The 19,438-nt window shown below is 35.6% G+C and overlaps 4 protein-coding genes across 5 annotated transcripts; all 4 read left to right on the top strand.

The window, feature by feature from the left end:
• The first annotated feature begins 2,023 nt into the window (after positions 1-2,023).
• LOC111005902 (early-responsive to dehydration stress protein (ERD4)) lies at positions 2,024-4,958 on the top strand. Its single transcript, XM_022277583.2, has one exon. It carries the CDS (start codon positions 2,309-2,311, stop codon positions 4,733-4,735), a length of 2,427 nt encoding a protein of 808 aa, XP_022133275.1. The 5' UTR covers positions 2,024-2,308; the 3' UTR covers positions 4,736-4,958.
• A 504-nt stretch (positions 4,959-5,462) lies between these two features.
• LOC111005918 (uncharacterized) lies at positions 5,463-6,708 on the top strand. The gene is made up of 3 exons (XM_022277614.2): positions 5,463-6,070; positions 6,186-6,237; positions 6,328-6,708. The coding sequence occupies exons 1-3, from the start codon at positions 5,910-5,912 to the stop codon at positions 6,514-6,516; spliced, it is 402 nt and encodes a 133-aa protein (XP_022133306.1). The 5' UTR covers positions 5,463-5,909; the 3' UTR covers positions 6,517-6,708.
• A 1,092-nt stretch (positions 6,709-7,800) lies between these two features.
• LOC111005355 (Eukaryotic aspartyl protease family protein) lies at positions 7,801-12,724 on the top strand. 2 transcript variants are annotated; one of them, XM_088121248.1, is made up of 11 exons: positions 7,801-8,225; positions 8,345-8,480; positions 8,866-9,101; positions 9,217-9,441; positions 9,542-9,677; positions 9,775-9,848; positions 9,931-10,030; positions 10,107-10,164; positions 10,368-10,439; positions 10,526-10,606; positions 12,413-12,724. In XM_088121248.1, exons 1-11 carry the CDS (start codon positions 7,927-7,929, stop codon positions 12,442-12,444), a joined length of 1,449 nt encoding a protein of 482 aa, XP_087977374.1. In that variant the 5' UTR covers positions 7,801-7,926; the 3' UTR covers positions 12,445-12,724. The 2 variants fall into 2 exon arrangements, with proteins under 2 accessions (XP_087977374.1, XP_022132517.1); XM_022276825.2 differs by lacking the exon at positions 12,413-12,724 and having other exon boundaries at positions 7,804-8,225; positions 10,526-10,859.
• Positions 12,725-16,267: 3,543 nt separating this feature from the next.
• LOC111005407 (aspartyl protease family protein 1) lies at positions 16,268-19,363 on the top strand. Its single transcript, XM_022276887.2, has 10 exons — positions 16,268-16,789; positions 16,950-17,088; positions 17,202-17,434; positions 17,665-17,889; positions 18,005-18,140; positions 18,226-18,299; positions 18,389-18,488; positions 18,588-18,654; positions 18,760-18,831; positions 18,915-19,363. Exons 1-10 carry the CDS (start codon positions 16,485-16,487, stop codon positions 19,205-19,207), a joined length of 1,644 nt encoding a protein of 547 aa, XP_022132579.1. The 5' UTR covers positions 16,268-16,484; the 3' UTR covers positions 19,208-19,363.
• The last annotated feature ends 75 nt before the right edge of the window (positions 19,364-19,438 follow it).

Here is a 19,438-nt window from a genome sequence, read left to right as displayed (position 1 = left end):
TATAGCTCGACTTAGGCTATTGAGCTATTTGTAATATTCTCAACGGTAAGCCTCCTCTAGCTCTTTCCTTCATTTTGGCGAGTGATGATCTTTATGTCGATATGTGGCATGCGATAATTCACCTCCAGTAAGACTAATGGAAAGTTAGCATTAAGGGTCATAATTGAGAATTATCGAAACTTCATAGGCATAAACATAAGATTTTAAAATATATGGATCAAATGAAAACCAAACTCAAGTTATATAGACTAAAAAAATATTTATCCTCTGAATAATCTACAGCGGTTTGATCAAAAATATAAACATTAATCAATTGAGCTATATCTAAGTTGGCTTATTATTGCCAACCTAAGTCTGACTCAACAGATTAGGACATATATGTCCGACTAAAAGATCGTGAGTTCAAATCTCCCACTCCACATATTGTACTAAAAAAAATTCACTTACTATTCTATCACATTCCCAGGCTTACCCTTTTTTTTTACGAACTAGTTCTGTATTTTTCTAAAAGTCATGGGTTATATTTGAAATTTTGATAAATGTCTAAATATAATTTTATATATATGCTACATTTAGATATAAAATAAACTAGATATAAAATAGATATTATTCAATGATATAATATCTTAATTTGTTTTTAATTCAAATCTAGGGTGCAGTCTTTCATTTGTTTTACTCTTCCAATAGTCACCAAACATAAATATAAAAATATAATATTAAATTAATAAAAATACAATTTTTATATGGATTCAAATAATATTAAATTTAACATAATTATATGACGACTGTTAATGGCATTTTTGGACATTACATAAATTTACAATATTCACATGAATAAATTCTGTCGTGGTTATAAAAAATATTCCAGATATCCTAATAAATTTTCCTACAAAACAAACGTGATTATTTGAAATTCCATACATCTAAAATTCCAAACATATGAGATTCCAGACATCTGAAGATATCAGTATCTACATTCGCAAAAAACAAATGCCCCTAATAACACAAACCTTTTGTTTTTTGTTTCAATAAAGATAAATTTGTATTTTTGTATCCTTAATTTTTCACTTCTTTTTAAAATTCCTAGCCTATATTGCGTTACTATAATGTATCTCAATTTACATGTAGATAAATAACGTAACGAAGAACCCAACCATTTAAATCAACTATCAAATACAACCAAATAATAATAATAAATAAATAAATAAAAACAAAATATTATAGAAAATCAATCCAAAGTATTTTAAATCAACAATATATCTGCTTGCTTTTTAAAAATATTGTATATTAAACCTCCCCCCATATATAAACACATATTTTACTGACTTGAACATAATTTAATTGATAAAAATATATATCATCCATCGAAATGTTAAAGGTTTTAATATACACTCAAACATGTTATTTAACTAAGAAAAACATGTATTTAAAATCATCCCTGAAAATTTCTCAAAAAAAAAAAAATCATCCCCGAAAATGTGGTTACCGATTAAGATTTTTCTTCGTAAAATGAATTTTAGAAAACAAACAGGTGTATTAAAAAATATTGTTTCTTTCAAATAAAGAAACTTTTTTTTAACGGATAAAATAAAGAAACTTTTAAACTATAATTGCTCAAAAAGTTTTAGATATTTGAATGTTGAAAATTCGACCAATCAACTAATCTTTGTGTTTATATTTTTCAAGAAAAAAAAAATCCTTGTATTCAGAGAGATTGAAAATATAAATTCCCGAAGTCAAAAAGAAAAGGAAAATATAAATTCCAAATGGGGAAGACCTGTAAATTGATATTTTCTCTTTTTTGGAATTTTTTAAAAAGAAAAAAAAGAGTTTAATTAGTATTTTCTCATTCATGTTTATTTGATTGAGTTGGCGTTTGACCAAAGTTCCATATATTTGGCTAAATCGAACATAACTAAATAAATTAAAAGGAAAAACAACAGTTTCAAAAATTTTTTATTTTTTTATTTGGTTTTTTTTTTAATATTCTATAGTCTCCCAATAAATTAATATTTTAATTTTCCGATTTCCATCTTGATTCTCGAGGGTCATTCTCGTAACTGAATCCAGTTCGTGATTGCTTGAATTCCTACTCCCAGTCGGAGGAGGAAACCTCTATAATGTCGGACGGAAGATGATTTTGATTCATAAAACCCTAAGGCCTTCAAATTTGTACGAGTTCGAGCTATTTATCGTCCGAATTGAGGTACTATCGCTGCATTTATGACATAATTTGTTGAAGAATCTCAAATTTGATTGTGTGAAACTTCGATTTCCGCGTACCGAGATCCGACGCAGCTCTTACTCGATGGTTCCTTCTAATTCCTTTGTTGTCGAGTCTTTCTCTCCTCCTCCGTTCTCCGATGGCGGCGACTCTGCGACTGATTTTACTTCGTGGTACGGTAACATCCAATACTTGCTGAATATCTCGATAATTGGCGCCTCCTTCTGCCTCTTCATCTTTCTCTTCGTGAAGCTTCGGAGCGACCACCGTCGAATTCCTGGACCTTCTGGATTGGTTACCAAGCTCCTTGCCGTGTGGCACGCGACGTGCCGGGATATTGCGCGCCATTGTGGAGCCGATGCCGCGCAATTTCTTTTGATCGAAGGGGGGAGCTGTGCGGTGTTACTATCAATTGCGGTTTTCTCGGTTTCAGTGTTGCTCCCGCTCAATCTCTATGGTGGAAAGGCTGTATTGAACGATCAATTCTCGAAGACGACGATCAATCACATTGAGAAAGGTTCAGTTTTACTTTGGGTGCATTTTGCTTTTGTGGTTGTTGTTGTTGTTTTTGTGCACTTTGGTATTTCTGCAATTGAAAAGAGGTTAAAGATAACAAGATTTAGAGATGGGAATGGGAACTTAAGTGATCCTAGTGCCGATTCCACTGCCATTTTTACTATAATGGTGCAAGGGATTCCCAAAACTTTAGAGGTTGATAGGGATGCGATATTAGAGTATTTCCAGCATAAGTATCCTGGCAAGGTTTATAGGGTCATAATGCCTATGGATTTATGCGCATTGGATGATTTGGCCACAGAATTAGTCAAGGTTAGAGATGAAATATCGCGGTTGGTAGCACAGATGCACTCTCGTCTTGTAGCTGATGAAGATGAAGACAATGAAAGCAGAGGTGATTGTTTGAAGGTTTTCTTTGGTTGGATGCGTTACATTTGGAGGAAAGTAAAAGACTTGTGGGGTCAGATAATAGGTAAATTTGGTTATACAAATGAGGAGAGGCTAAGGCGGCTGCAAGAATCGAGAGCCAATTTGGAGACCGAACTGGCTGCTTACAAGGAAGGGCGCGCACCTGGAGCTGGGGTTGCTTTTGTTATGTTCAAGGATATCTATGCTACCAATAAAGCAGTAATGGATTTCCGAAATGAAAAGAAGAGACGAATTGGGAAGTTCTTTTCTGTCATAGAGTTACGGCTTCAAAGAAACCAATGGAAAGTTGATCGTGCACCCTTGGCGACTGATATTTATTGGAATCATTTGGGATCAACAAAACTCTCACTGAAACTTAGGAGATTATTTGTGAACACATGCTTACTGTTAATGCTTTTATTCTTTAGCTCTCCTCTTGCTGTGATTACTGCTGTAAAGAGTGCTGGGAGAATCATCAATGCTGAAGTGATGGATAACGCCCAGTCATGGTTGGATTGGGTGCAAAGTTCTAGCTGGCTGGGCAGTCTTATCTTTCAGTTCCTGCCCAATGTTATTATTTTTGTGAGTATGTATATAATAATCCCATCTGCTCTCTCTTATCTTTCGAAGTTTGAACGACATCTAACTGTATCCGGGGAGCAGAGAGCTGCACTTCTCAAGATGGTTTGCTTTTTCCTAGTAAACCTCATCCTTCTGAGAGCCTTGGTTGAGTCATCTTTAGAGAGCGCGATCCTTGGGATGGGACAATGCTATTTGGATAGTGAAGATTGCAAGAGAATTGAGCAGTACATGAGTACATCATTCCTTTCCAGATCATGCCTTTCCTCGGTTGCTTTTTTGATCACCAGCACTTTCTTGGGCATATCTTTTGATTTATTGGCTCCAATACCATGGATAAAGAAGAAGATACGAAAGTTTCGGAAAAACGACATGCTGCAGCTGGTTCCTGAACAAAGTGAAGAATACCCTTTTGAGTACCAGGAAATAGATAGTCTTGAGAGATCATTACTACAGGATAACTCCCCTAGACTGATTGATATGGATATGAGGGGGCAAGATCTTTCTGTATATCCCGTCAATATAACCTCAACTGCACCGAAACAGAAGTTCGATTTTGCGCAATATTACGCATTTAATTTGACAATATTTGCCCTCACCATGATATATTCTTCGTTTGCTCCACTGGTGGTCCCGATTGGCGCAGCGTATTTCGGATACAGATATGTCGTCGACAAGTATAACTTTCTATTTGTGTATAGAGTTGGTGGCTTCCCTGCTGGCAACGACGGAAGGTTGATGGATACCGTTCTGGGGATCATGCGGTTCTGCGTCGATCTATTCCTGCTCTCGATGCTCTTATTCTTCTCGGTAAATGGAGACTCGACAAAGCTGCAAGCGATTTTCACACTTGGGTTGCTGGTAATGTACAAACTGTTACCTTATGACGACGGGTTTCAACGGACACTCTTGGAGGGCATTCAAACAGTTGATTCAGTTGTAGACGGGCCGATCGATTATGAGGTATTTTCTCAGCCTAGATTTGACTGGGACACATATCAGCCATGATTTCTGGGTTTGGCATGAAATCACACGTTAGTTGAATTGTGTATCTTGGCACTGTAAGTATAATAGCTGAGGAACCTCATTCATTCTCTGACAGTTACATGTAATGTAAAATATAGAATTTCTGGTGCAATTGATTTTTGTTCTCCCTCTTCAAGCAATCTAGACTATGAATTATCTGTTGCTGCCTAGAAATTTATTCATTTTGACCCATAATTTTGTGTTATTGTTTACTTGTTTAGAGCACCATTTTCTGTCTTCTAGTTGAGATCTATCGTTTCATATGCTTAAACAAAGTTGATACCCGTTCTAAGGATAGATGATTTGTAATATAGCTAGACTTATATCTATCTGGGTTAAGTACAGATTCGAATGGTTCTATGATTTACAACTGTAGAATTAATCAAGGCTCAAATGATACATGGATCTTAGACAAAATTTTAGTAGGAAGACTTTAATATAGAAAATTATAGATTTAAATTATCAAATTTAAATTTATTAACATATCATTTTCAATAGACAATATTATTAATCTATTTAATCTTTCTTGTGACATAGTTGATCTCAAAAATATCAAATTTTGAAAAACTGTTGGAGTATAAGTAATTGTTTTGGAAAGTAGATATCGGATTATCAATTTCTGTTAACGTTAAAATTTTATCACATTTTAATGTACTTTCAAATACCAATAAAATTTTCATATCAGAAAGTTAATTGTGAAATTAAAAAATAGGAGTAGTCAATTTGAAAGGTTAGTTAATTAAAATGGTGAAAAGACTGAATGTAAATTTTCGTCTACGACTCAAAGTTGCCTTAGACCGACCCGGGTGCAGACTGTAAACACAAAGTATCCACATAGTTGTGTGACGTGGAAGGGAGGCTCATGATTTTCGCCAACTGAGACCGACACTTTGGTCAAGTTTTCTATGAAAAAAAATGTTGGTTGACCAAATAATTGGCAAGGAAAGGAGAAAAACAAGGAGGAAAATCAAATAAACACATCTAGTCACAATTGCTCCTACAACTTCTCTTGGCCAAAGGAAATACTCTCTCCCACCCCACTTCAACACCCTCTCTTCTTTAAATCAAATCTCATCCTGGGTTATCGACTCCATAATTGACGTTTTCTTTCCACTCGAGACCTGTAGAAAAGGAAAAGAAAGAAGAAAAGAAGAAGATGATGCATCGTCATATAGCAACCAAGAGCAATCTTGTCGATTCAAGTCCTGAAACAAACAACAACGTTAACTGTCTCCCTCTCTGCCCCAAGCCTCGTCGTCCTAGACCCACCATCCCCAATTTCCTCGTCCCTCTCAGATGCGCTGATCGCATCCACAGGTCACTTTCTCATCTTACTCTTCTCCAACTTAGTTTTATTACGTATGGAAAAGTTTATGGAAAATTTTGAGAGATTTTCAAAATCTTATTTAATTTGTTCTCTTACTTTAACCAGCCAATCGAGTGGCGAAGGAAGAAATGGGATTCTGAATATCATTGCTGGAAAGGTAAGAAACGGATTACCTTTCTAGAAAATGGATTTCCTTCCCATGATTGGGAATTATTTTGAAAAATTCATGAATATGTGTTGTGTGCAGAATGTTGAAGGGAGAGATTGCTTGTGCTCCAATTGCTACCCATCGTGTTATTCGGGTTCGCCTCCACGAAGAACAGAGAATCCGCTCGTTCACGACGTGTATTTCCTTCATCAAATGGAGCTTCTTTCACCATTTTCGCACACCAAGCTCTCGGAGAAGTTCAGCTTGACCTCTGCCTCTCCCACATGAATAGAAACAAATATGTCATTTGCTCGCAAGGGGTGGACAGAGATTTGGTTATTTTACGTAGCTTTGTATTAGTGAGTTTACTTGTACAATCTTGATTTCTTGAGTCGTGGATCTTCGTAATGTAAATACAAAAGGATACTTTTTTTTTGGCTTCTTCTTGTTGATTTTTCAAATGAGAAACAGATGATACATTTTTTTCCCCTGTTCTTGATTTAGTGACTGTTTGGTTTAGTAATGATTTTTCACATGGAGTGATCTTTTTAGATGAGTTTTGTGCTTTACCTGAATTCCTGCTTCATTCTATGGTGCATTTAAGTTTTCAATTCATTTTGATAATGTCAAGATTAATTAATTCAACTAAGAACATCAATTGAAAAATTTCTACTGAAAACTGTCCTGAGATAAAAGTTTCCATTTTATGTGAAATAAGATAATTCTTTGAAAATGAGTAAAAATTTGACACGTTGGGGAATTATTTTTAGAACAATGTTCTCTTTTAAACCAAAAATTATGTAGAAATACGTTTGGATAAATAATTTTTCAAAATATTCTCACAAATTCACAATTTTCATTTTAAAAGAAATAAAATATTATTATTTCAAAACTCATACTTATACTAATCACACTTATGAAAAACAAACAATTATTTTCAAAACAATTTTTCCAACCGTCCTTGGAATAAATAAAATTATTAAATACAATTATTCCTTCCAATTCTTTTTAATTGGGTTCCTTCTAAATTATTGATCTTTTACTGCGTCACATTTTTTTACCACTACAAAAAGGATGGAGAAGAATAAAAGAAGGGAGATTATTTATTTAAAAAACAAATAGCTATCATCTTTAAACAGTGGTTACTAAGAAGTTATCTACTAATCCATCTATGCTTAATATTTAAATATTTTTTTTGAAACACTAGTTTTTAATTTCTTATTTTTTTCAATAATTGGGATGGGGGTAATAAGCTAGATTCAAATTCACTTTAATCTCTATTTAATACATCAACAATATTTGGGGGGGGGGGGGGGGGGGGCTTGGCTACATTGATTTCTCATCCGAAGTAGCAATCCAAGAAGAACATTCAACGAACAGTCCCAATCCGGAACAGGGACAGTCCCATCCTCAGTGACACCACTACATAAAACTGTTTCCAAACACTCCGGAAGAAGACGGGTGCGTGGACCGTTTTGGACAAACAAAAATTCCTTGAAAAGAAAAGGAAAAAAAAGAGCGCGCTGCTCAACTTCCTCAACTGTCGAATAAAAACAAGTGGGTCCCACTTCCACCTGCTCATTCGTCCCCTCTCCAAAAAACTCTAAACAGTAAACACTCCCAATTCTCCACTTCCACGCCAACAGATCTCTTCTTCTCCCTCTCCGAACCCTAATTTCTCTTCGTTATTCTTCCGTAATGCGTTTCTTGTACTGCATTTTGCTCTTCTTGCTTCTGATTTGCGCTTTCCGGAGCTGCCATGGCCGCATCTTTAGCTTCAAGATGCACCACCGCTTCTCCGAACAGGTCAAGAAGTGGTCCGGTGTCTCTGGGAAGTTGTCTCTTCCTGATTCTTGGCCGGCCAAGGGAAGCATTGAGTATTATGCGCGACTTGCCCTCCGCGATCGCTACTTCCGCGGCCGGAGGCTCTCCGAATTTGATGGACCGCTGGCTTTCTCTGATGGGAACTCGAGCTTTCGGATTAGCTCGTTGGGATTGTACGGTAGCTTTTATGACTTCTGTTGTGATTTTTCTGTGTAGCTTCCTACTGTTATTATTATTATTTTTTTTTTTTTGAATTTTTATTTGTCTTGGATTTATCCGAGATTGTTTGCAGTCTGCATTACACTACCGTACAATTGGGGTCTCCGGGAATGAAGTTTATGGTGGCACTTGACACTGGAAGTGATCTGTTCTGGGTGCCCTGTGATTGTAGTAGATGCGCGCCCACGGAGGGCTCTCCTTACGCTTCTGTATGTTCCTCTTGACTACCGTTTGTTATTATTTTTCTTCTAACAGTAATCAGATTATCAGAACGCTCTTGATTTTTTTGTTGATATTCCTGGTTTCTGATGCTTGCCTGTGACGGTTCCAACATCCATTCAGATGAACCCAGCTATACACAACTAATATGAATTCTTAATCTTCTTAGACTCATTGTGCTTCTTTGTGTATTCTCTTATCGTTGGTGATGTATGGGATCATTTCTTTACCATTCTGTACCTTCTCCATTGGGACGGTGGTTTAAGTGATTTATGAGCAAATGGTGTACTATATAAATGGTGAATAATTCAAGGTGAGAGACATATCTTCAAAAGTCATGCATCCCTTCATCCTTTCAATTGTGCAATCATGCAGGATTTTCAGTTGAGTGTATACAACCCCAAAGAGTCATCTACTAGCAAAACTGTTCCTTGCAACAATAGTTTGTGTGAACAGCAGGATCAATGCATAATGGCCTTTGGAAATTGTCCTTACGTTGTCTCCTATGTCTCAGCTGAAACATCAACCACTGGTATATTGATAGAGGATGTTCTACACTTGAAAACTGAATATAAGGATTCGGAACCTATCCAGGCATACATCACGTTTGGGTCAGTATACGCTAAAGTTTAATTTGATTAAGCACCTCATTACAGGGCGACTCTGTTATGTAAACTGTTCTTATTTGCCCATGTCATTGCCTTGCCCTTCTCCCCATCTGTGCAGCTGCGGGCAGGTGCAGAGTGGCTCATTTCTTGATGTTGCAGCTCCCAATGGCTTGTTTGGGCTCGGCATGGAGCAGATATCAGTTCCTAGCATATTATCTAGAGAAGGTTTCATGGCAAATTCTTTTTCTATGTGCTTTGGTGATGATGGAGTCGGAAGGATCAATTTTGGAGACAAGGGTAGTCCAGAGCAGGAAGAGACCCCATTTAATGTGAACCAATTACAGTAAGTGTAACTTTGGAGTCGCTCCATGTCAATATTCAATGAATTCAAGGTTATATTTCTCTATTCATCAAGTTTCTTGTATTTCATATCTCAATTTCAGCCCAACCTATAATATCACAGTTACTCGTGTTCGAGTGGGCACAACTCTAATTGATGCAGATATAACTGCTCTTTTTGACTCTGGGACATCTTTTACATACTTCACCGACCCAATCTACACCAAGCTTTCCGAAAGTGTAAGCATTTCAAGTGATGAATATTTATCATCAATTTTTTTCTAATTAATTATATAACTTTTTCAACCTAATGGAACTTTTTTAAATTCTCTTTTAGTTCCATTCACAAACAAGAGATGGACGTCGCCCCCCTAATACAAGGATACCTTTTGAATATTGTTATAACATGAGGTCGTGTGCTGAACCTATACGTATTTACTTTAACCTCGATCCTATTTATAAACCTTTATTGTTTACCTCTTTGTGAAGGCAGTCCAGATGCAAATGCTTCTCTGACACCTGGTATTAGTTTAACTATGAAAGGTGGAAGTCCCTTTCCTGTCTATGATCCGATTATTGTCATCTCCACTGAGGTAGCCTGCTGTTTCTGTTGTGTTGCTTGTGTTATTTCCTTAAGGTGCTCTAAATACTTTCCATGAAAATTTGCAGAATGAACTCATTTATTGCCTGGCCGTGGTCAAGAGTGCTGAACTGAATATAATTGGACGTAAGTAAATTATGCTGCAATTGATCATATTTGCATTAGAGTGAATTTCATCTTGGTTCAATAACATTCGTATGTGAAAGCTGGGGACAAGTACTTCCCGGAAATTGTGTTGCTTGCTGTCAGATCAGTTAATCCATTGTCTCAGTCCAGCTCTTACCTTTCTGGAGACATAGTTACTTATACAATTATTGATCTTTATGCAGAAAACTTCATGACTGGCTACCGTATTGTATTTGACCGGGAAAAGCTTGTCTTGGGCTGGAGGAAGTTTGATTGTATGTTATGTGCTTTCACCACAAATGTATTGTCATTCTTTTCGTTCACATTATTATGGTCAAAGAAGTTTGGGCTTTTTTTGCAGGTTATGACATTGAGGAACAAAATCTCTTTCCAACGAAACCAGATGTTACTACAGTTCCTCCTGCTGTTGCTGCTGGAGTAGGTAATAACTCTAGTCCAGGATTAACAAAAGAGACAAAGTTTAGTTCTCAAATTTCAACTGAATCAGAATTCAATAGTTGCCATTCTTCTCTTTTGACTTGTTTCAGATTTTTCATCATATTGCTTTTTTTACTATAGACATTCAATTTTCAATGTTTTCTGGGCCATCTGGTGACCCATGTATAAACGCTCTGTGATGTCTTTATATCATGACCTTATCTTAATATTGATAGAGCTCCACTTTAAATTTTTCATTTAGCCACTCTACCATCAACCAATATTCCAAATTATGTGGATTTTGTTGATTGATTGATAAATGGAATGAGAGGTCGTCTAATGTCTTACCACTTTTCTATACATTTATCCATATGTTGCTGACTGCTATTGAAATAGTAGTGTTAAAGAACTACTCGTTCTTTTTTCAATCACTATACCTATAACGTCAAATACCATTACCACCACTTATCTTAGTGGCAGGATTTCTCTTTATTGTATTTTATTTTATAATAAGAAGTGCAATTTCGTTAATATGTGAAACATGCAAAGTTTTGTAGGTGTCTAGTTGAGATGTATAGATTTAAGAGAATAATTTAAATGAAGGAACAAAAACTATAAGTTCCACAGTTGATCAAAGTTTTCAGAGGTCTTGTTGTTCCTTTATATCCATAACTTCGAAAACACTGAACAAAAACTATTTCTAGGATCCCTTAAGTCTTAACTATTCCTAGCTAAACCCGCCAGACTTCAGCTTGATCCCTTAAAACTGTTATCTGAAGGTTTAAGAGAAGCCATTCTTTCACATTCCTAAGAATAGTCTACAGGGATATGACAGTTAAAGATGCTAATCAATCCATTCCAAAGGTCAAAAGTTCCAGGACAGATTAGGAACAAACGATCTTGATCCTTTTCATAATAATTGAAATGCAGCACCCACCAGTTAGGACTAAGGGTGATAAACGGATTCCTTCATTCCACCTTATCATCAGTATTAATGCCTCCTAATTAGAGAGCCTGTAGGCACGCTTTACATTTCGTAGGAATAGATGCCTTCCACAAAATCTTGCAACAAGCTGGCTGTATGACTTGAGGCCTTTGGAGAGAGATGAAAACATGGATTTTTATAGAGAAGAGCAAAATTTTTCAAGAGACCAAGTCCTCGCATCACAGTTGAGAGAGAAGTTGTCAAGAATGATGGATCATGGACTTCCACTCAGTTAACCAATCTGGAAGCCTTCTAAAAGTGTACCACTCCAAACCTTCTTAACTGTGATCCAAGATTCATAGCCAGGTTGAATGGCCTTGAAAGTAACTCCTTCAAAAATAGGGCCACCTTCAAGCTTTGGGTCCATCCAAAGAAGAGTTCTAGCAACGTCTTTTACTTTGGTTGTAGAATTGGAAACGAAAGTTTCAAGTTTTCAGATAGTTTTAAAGCAAGGACAGCGACAGCTAGGGGGAAGCAAAAAACAGGGAACCAGTTGCCTTTTTCTGAAAACATATTTATTCAGTATGACTTGTTTGCTTAGTTACCATTGACCTGTTTCTGTTAGATCATAACCTGAAGTCTAAATAGCAATAGTGAATGAATTAAATTTCTGGGCGCCTTGGAAGAAACTGATAGATAGATTTGATGCAGCAGGACGAAAGAATATCATATCATGGTTGTCATGACTGGAGTTATTATGGAATTAGCTGTTGCATTATTTTTCTTCTCTTTTTTTCCTTCTTCCCGGTGCATATTCTATTGTTTTGGAAAGCTTATTATATTATTAAAAGCTGAATTGATAATTGCAAGTTTAACTTTGACCAGTTCTTGCCCAACTCATCCCAGTAGGCGTCTGACTTTTATGGTTCGATATGAAGCCAGTTATCTTTATTAATAATTTGCACCAATAAATTATCTGGAAAATTGTGTGGGACTGGGACTTTTTCTGCTGAATGTTACAGAAGTTAATCTGAATTCCCTTGTTCCTTGGCAACTCGCACGTCTCTGTAAGGCCCCAATAGAAATTGTCTTCCTATTTTGCAAACTATTGGCCCGACTCTCTTCTGGGTTCAAGGATCAGGTATTGAACTGGATTTGGAACCAATTTGGTTGGTTCACTTCCGTGGATTATGTGTTTTTCTTTATCCTCTTTCCTCTCTGAATTTGATTTTTGTGGATGATAATTTAATATAATGTATGTCTTCCATTGCACTTGCCATTGTTTTTTGTTTGCAGTTGACTTGGGTGTTTAAAAATGAAATAGAGTTTAGTTTAGAAATCCAATTTGTATTGTACTGTATTGTATTTGCATTGCATGGGAAGACTTTGATGATTCAATGGTGGCGGGTCGTCGGAATTTATCATATCAAATGATAAGGAAAGCCAATCCGTTGAAATTTGAAACTCAATAGCGTAAGATTGTACTAAGTTTATCATACCCTTCACATGTCCAACTAAGCTAGTAAAGACTTTTTTTTTCTTTTTTAATTTCTGGGAATTTAAACCTAGGTTTCGGCTCGACTAATCTCACGAGGTAATTATTTAAATTTTTTTTACTTCTTTTTCCTTACCTTAATGGCACCAGGATAATTTTGAGTGTGGTTTAGGTGACTTGAAAATGTAATTTTTAAATAAAACTGCATTTTCTATCCGGAAATTTGGAAGAATTAGTAGGGTGTGTTTAAATTAGCACAGTTTTACAAGTGATTTTAGATAAGTAGCGGTGTTTTTAAGGTGTGCTTGGGAGTGATGGTAGAATGAGTGATTTTGATAAAAGAAATTTAATTATAATTGATTTTTCAAAATCACAGTGATATTTTAAAAATCAATTTAAAATGATTTTAAATTCTTTTAAAATTAAAATTTTAATTTGTCAAATATAATAATGAAAAATGAGTGATTTTGATAATGACAAAAGTGATTTTGGTCCTGTGAAAATCATTCCCAAACACATGTTAAATCTACTATGAATAAATTAAAAATATATATATTGGATTGATTTAAAATATATTTTTTAATAAACACTTTAGAAATGATTATCCAAAAGGTCATTTGGAAGTAATTGACAATCTTTGTAGTTTAAGCACTTAAGATGATTACTAAAAAAAAGTGCTTAAATGAAAAAATATACCAATAATTATTACGATTGAACTAAAATCCTAAACAAATACTTATTTTTTTCTAAGAGTCCTTGAGCTATGAGATTGTTGCCATTATATCTTAAAACTTATGAAATTGTTGTAATCAAATTCATCCACTAGCAAAGTTATATCAATAACGTTTTCACGCAACAATTTTATAACTTTATGGGAGAGGATTCGTTCAAACAAAACTTATCAAATTATTGATATTATATTCTATTTCAAAGGAAATAAAGATCATGTTATTATATTATTGTAATAAAGCGTTGAAACTGACTAAGGCCAAAATGATTGAAGCATTAAGGAAGCTTGGAAGCAAATTGCTACATGACCAAGTACGTGCCAAGTTGTAATTAACATATTTTAGTGTGCTTTAATTTAATTTAATATAATTATTATTCCAGCATAATAATAAAACCCTCTTATAAAATATGCATTTTGTATTGCTTATGTCAACGGCCTTCGCCAACCGCTTCCAACGTCCCGTTTCCTTGCCACTCTTCGCTCGTGAACCCACCACTCTACATTTTTTTTTCTTTTGCATTTATGTCCCCATTGTTCTCTGTATTTCTCTTTTTGACCCAAAGCGGATGTGTAATATAATGTCCGTTTAATTCCCATTTCAGTCTTTTAATGATGTAAATGTAAACATAGTTCAGCAATTAAGACATCTTACTTATTTTTTAGAGGTGGAAAATTTAAGCCTTCGTTTGTTGTACTAAAAAAATTGCAATATTCCACTTATAAAATCTTCTTATGTATTTCTTGGTCTCTAATATGTAGTTTTTTTATGGTTCATAATTTATTTAATAGGTGGTACAAAAAAAACCGAATAAAAAGCCAAGTGAATTTCGGATATCAATACCTATTTTTAATGATCTCCGAAATTCTCAATGTAATTTTTTATAAACATTTCTTAGAAAAACATTTGAACTCTAAACGAGAAACAGATAAAACAAAAAAAAGAAATATCAATTTAAGGTAGTCTTTACTAACTTAATTTTCAAGAGCATAAAATAATTATCAACTTCACACCTAATAAAAAAAATCTTTTCGGAACTATTTTCAAAAACAAAAATCAGTTGAAAAGTCATTACCATGAGCTATACTCACCATTTGGCAGTTGAAAAGTTATTACTATCAGTTACCCAAACATAATTCTCAACACATTAACACAATACACTGTGTTCCAATACCAAACTAGTCTACTAAATCTAACATGCTTTAAATGCTTATTAAATGATTTATTCAAAGTTTCTTTAATTTGATTAGGTATTAGTCAATTTTATTATTCCTTGTAATTCACTCCATTTTGACTATTTCGAATGAGTAATTATTAAAATCTGAGATTTATTTTAATTTATAAATAAACAACATCAAGTAATCACTAATTATCTTCACTTAATAAATTATTCTTGATTGATGAAATTAATCGATAGAATTTAAAAAATAAATGGTTATTAACATTAACATCTTCCTCTCACATGCGTCATGGAATTTTACTAAACTCATGAAAATTTCTACAGGATGATAGTATATAAAGTATCCTGACTACCTATTTTTTGTCATCAAATTTGAGGATAAATTTTTAAGTGGTTTCTAAATTTAAAAAATTTGATAGTTTGGTCCGTTGTGCAATGGTTTAAAAGAGTCCCTTGAGTCAAATTGTTGTTAGTGATTCATGAAATTGACATTTTTTGACCGGTCTGTCGATGAAAATGGTCACCCAATTGCAGGTCTTCCCTAGCTCAAGTGGTGATGGTCACTGGCAATAGCCTTCGTTAGGATTCCTTAATCTTTTCGGTTTTTTTTTTTTAACTGAACCACATTGTTTAAGATTAACACATTAGCAAATGTCACTTGGTCCCTTAAACTCCCACGTTAAAATTACGTGTGACAGTTGACTCTCAAGACCTTGTAGAACAATTTTGTAAAAGTTGGAGACTAACCCAATAGGTTTGAAACATAGTGAACAAATATCCTCAAACTCATAAACTAAAAAGTGAATTTTATCATATTTTATTAAAAAAAAAAAAGTAGCAAATATGTAAAAACGACCAAGGAAACTAAAATTTTAAAAAGATAATTATGGAACATATTTTACTATTTTTAAATAATAAGAATATAGTTATAAAACTCAATCAAATGACTCCTTAGATAATTCACACTTAAATGTTACATGGATCAAACATGTGACGTCTGCCATTGAAAGGAAAAGCACAATAAATTATTATTCTAAAAAAATATTAATACGTGGCACGTCAGCTACTTTGAATAATTTCTTTGTATAAGCTCAAGATAATAATAATAACAATATAACAAAGAGAAAATAGAAATAGTGAGGACAAATATTTCAATTTAGTGACGATTGGGCAACATTTAAGAATTTCGAAACAAACAGCCCATTTTTTAAATTATGAAGTCTTCATGGACCCTGCATTGTAAATTCCAAAAATATATATTTATATATTTTAAAAAATATATATATATTATACATTAAAATATATTTTTCTTCCCGCGAGGAGAGAAATGTTTGACTTCGCCATGAGAGTCCACAATTTCATCTTCTTCGTCTGAACTTCAACGCCTCTCTCTCTCTCTCTCTCTCATGTTCTTCAACCTTGAATCCGTCAACTCCTCCTCTCCCTTACGATTCTATTTAAGCTCTCTCTCTTGAATCCGTCCATGTCTCCATCAATTTCCCGGATTTCTCAGGTTCTTTCCCGGAAAGTTTTTGAATCCTCTAATCGGCGTCCATGGCGTGGACGTTCAGTTCCGGTGCCCAAATGTTACTGTTTCTTTCTGTTTTCCTTCTCGCCGGCGAGCTGAGGAGCGGCGAGGCCGGTTCGTTTAAGTTCAGTATCCACCATCGATTTTCGGATTCGATTAAGGGGATTCTCGATTCCGAAGGTCTGCCGGAGAAGCAGAGCCCTGGATACTATGCTACCATGGTCCACCGCGATCGGTTAGTTCACGGCCGGCGATTGGCAACCACTAACGGTGATCCGCCGCTGACGTTCGTTTATGGAAACGATACCTTCCTCATCGGCAATTTGGGATTGTATTGCTCCTATCTTAATCTTTCTCCGTTGATTTTCCTAATTTCTTCTCTCTATTTCTGCTTTTTAGTATATTAGGATTTTTTTGTGTACTGATTTTACTCTTTGTCGATTACCTTGCTTAAATTTCTGCTCTGTTTCGTTTCGTTTGGGGCTTTTCAGTTTATACTACGCCAATATATCGGTCGGAACGCCGGAGTTATCTTTTCTAGTGGCGTTGGATACCGGTAGTGATTTGTTCTGGTTACCGTGTGAATGCAGCAGTTGTCTTACTTACTTGAACACGACCAATGGTGGAAAGGTACTTCCGCTTTCTGATTAATTTCTTCCCTCGTCAAAATTTTCCGATGCAAAATCTTGAAGTTGATTCTCTGAAATTAAATACCTGATTTTTTTTTTTTTATCTTTCAATAGTTTGGGTTGAATCATTACAGTCCAAAGGATTCAACAACGAGCACAAGTGTCCCTTGCAGCAATTCTTTGTGTGAACTTGCAAACCAATGCTCTTCAACCACAAGTACTTGTCCTTACGAAATTAATTACCTGTCTGCCAATACCTCATCCTCTGGGTACTTGGTACAGGACGTATTGCACTTGGCCACCGATGATAAACAATTAAAACCCGTTGATGCTAAGATTACTTTTGGGTGAGTTCTGCAGCATCTCTCTGTATCAAATTCCTCTGAATTATATCTTCTTGTGCTGAGTTTCTTTCTGTTCTTAATAGATTCCTTTTCTTTGATGGTAACTTCATGGGAATTTAATGGTTTTTTAGGACTTCTGTAATGAAATTGGATGTTAACAATCTCATCCTATAGAAAGCATCTGTAATCCGTTTTTGTTGTTGCTGCTGCTTAAATATGATTCTTTATGGCAGGTGCGGTAAGATCCAGACTGGTATATTTGCAGATAGTGCAGCTCCCAATGGTCTTATTGGACTTGGAATGGAAAAGATATCGGTTCCAAGCTTCTTAGCGAGCCAAGGGCTCACTTCAGATTCATTCTCCATGTGTTTTGGATACGATGGTCAGGGGAGGATCGATTTTGGAGACATAGGCACGTCAGGCCAGAGAGAAACACCCTTCAATACCATGGTGAACTTGTAAGAACTTTTCACTTGTAAATATATTCAAATGCGCAAAATGTGAAATATCTGGCTTTCAATTCTCTTGGAGAAGCTGGTTTTTCTAACTGCATTGTGTTGTTCATGTTGGCAGTCCATCCTACAATGTCACCTTCACTCAGATAATTGTGGGAGGAAAATCCAACAATCTTCAATTTTCTGCAATTTTCGACTCTGGTACCTCGTTTTCATACATAACCGACCCAGTTTACTCTCTTATTGCCGAGCAAGTAAGCTACATCTGCAGTTTGAGTTCTTGGGAAGTTCCATCTAATTCCATGGAACCTCTGGTTTTTATATGGAATTTTTGTGCAGATGGATGCAGGGATGAAATTAGAGCGCGTTAAATTTGATCCTGATTTCCCATTTGAGTACTGCTACCAACTTCCGTAAGTAGCTGATAATATATCTGATAAAATCATTTTTCTTTTTCTAGTTCCAAAAAGATTTCCAGATTTTGATTTCGGTTTCTGTGCAGTCCAAATGCAAACAGTTTTTCTCATCCGAGACTGAACTTCACGATGAAGGGTGGAGATAACTATGGCACCTTGGATCCATTTGTTGTTGTTCCTACTGATGTGGGTATTTTAGAGCGAGAGCTCTACTTTCATGGCTTTCTATCACTTGCTTCTGCACTCTTTTGAATTTTTGTTGAACTGGGTTTTCGTGGGCTTCAGAATTCGGGAGGATTGGCTGCTTGTTTAGGCATTGTCAAAAGCACTGATCCAATTGATTTAATTGGACGTGAGTTCTCCTGTCTCTGCTTCTAATTTACCAAGCTTTCAAATGTTGTTGATCTTGGAAGAAGATTGTGAACTCAGGGCTTATTTATGTTTTGTTTTGTTGCAGAAAACTTCATGACTGGTTATCGCATAATCTTCAATCGTGAAAAGATGGTGTTGGGCTGGACGGAATCAGACTGTGAGTGAATTTCTTGTCCTAAAACATGAAACTCCTCTTCGTTCTTCTTTGCAGTCTCAGTGACGCTGTTTTCTTAAATCCAGGCTACGACAATGGCGCCGCCACTCCTTCCGACAACTCTCCTCCGGCCGACAACTCTCCGCCGTCCGACTCCCCTCCAACCGACAGCTCTCCTCCGACCGACAGTTCCCCTCCATCCGACTCTCCTCAGTCCGGCGACTCTCCCCCGTCCGGTGACTCTCCTCCGGCTCCTTCTACCGCAGGAGGAAGCAACGGTACTCAACCATTGCCGAGAATTGGAGCGGGTGATGCCACGCGGTTGAACCCACTTGGCTGTGTATTTGTTGCCATTCTAGCAATTTTGGTGGTTGTTTGACTTTGATTATTATTAATCTCTGGGTTTTTTCATATTTGCAGTGTATTTAATTTTTATTCTTGAAATAATTATTCTAGAAGGAAACAGTTTTATTGTTTTTCTCTGCTTTGGGTTTTGTAAATCAATGTTATTCTAATCAATTACATATTGGTTCAATTTCAATCAAAGTTCACAAAAATTACTGGATATATTTTCTGCTGTTTATTTGCCCTTTTATTAGGCAGCTTGTAA

The sequence above is a fragment of the Momordica charantia genome (genome assembly GCF_013281855.1).
Source record: "Momordica charantia cultivar OHB3-1 chromosome 1 unlocalized genomic scaffold, Mcharantia_2.0 BLBB01000001.1, whole genome shotgun sequence".
Taxonomy (NCBI): domain Eukaryota; kingdom Viridiplantae; phylum Streptophyta; class Magnoliopsida; order Cucurbitales; family Cucurbitaceae; genus Momordica; species Momordica charantia.
This window is presented reverse-complemented; position numbering and strand designations above follow the sequence as displayed.

Bases quoted from the DNA above. Each gene is read 5' to 3' on its own strand.
- LOC111005918 (XM_022277614.2), top strand. From the start codon at position 5,910: ATGATGCATCGTCATATAGCAACCAAGAGCAATCTTGTCGATTCAAGT. The intron at 6,071-6,185 runs GTCACTTTCTCA...TACTTTAACCAG, and splicing joins TGCGCTGATCGCATCCACAG to CCAATCGAGTGGCGAAGGAA. The intron at 6,238-6,327 runs GTAAGAAACGGA...TGTTGTGTGCAG, and splicing joins TGAATATCATTGCTGGAAAG to AATGTTGAAGGGAGAGATTG.
- LOC111005355 (XM_022276825.2), top strand. From the start codon at position 7,927: ATGCGTTTCTTGTACTGCATTTTGCTCTTCTTGCTTCTGATTTGCGCT. The intron at 8,226-8,344 runs GTACGGTAGCTT...GATTGTTTGCAG, and splicing joins CGGATTAGCTCGTTGGGATT to TCTGCATTACACTACCGTAC. The intron at 9,442-9,541 runs GTAAGTGTAACT...TCTCAATTTCAG, and splicing joins TTTAATGTGAACCAATTACA to CCCAACCTATAATATCACAG.
- LOC111005902 (XM_022277583.2), top strand. From the start codon at position 2,309: ATGGTTCCTTCTAATTCCTTTGTTGTCGAGTCTTTCTCTCCTCCTCCG.
- LOC111005407 (XM_022276887.2), top strand. From the start codon at position 16,485: ATGGCGTGGACGTTCAGTTCCGGTGCCCAAATGTTACTGTTTCTTTCT. The intron at 17,089-17,201 runs GTACTTCCGCTT...ATCTTTCAATAG, and splicing joins ACACGACCAATGGTGGAAAG to TTTGGGTTGAATCATTACAG. The intron at 18,655-18,759 runs GTGAGTTCTCCT...GTTTTGTTGCAG, and splicing joins TCCAATTGATTTAATTGGAC to AAAACTTCATGACTGGTTAT.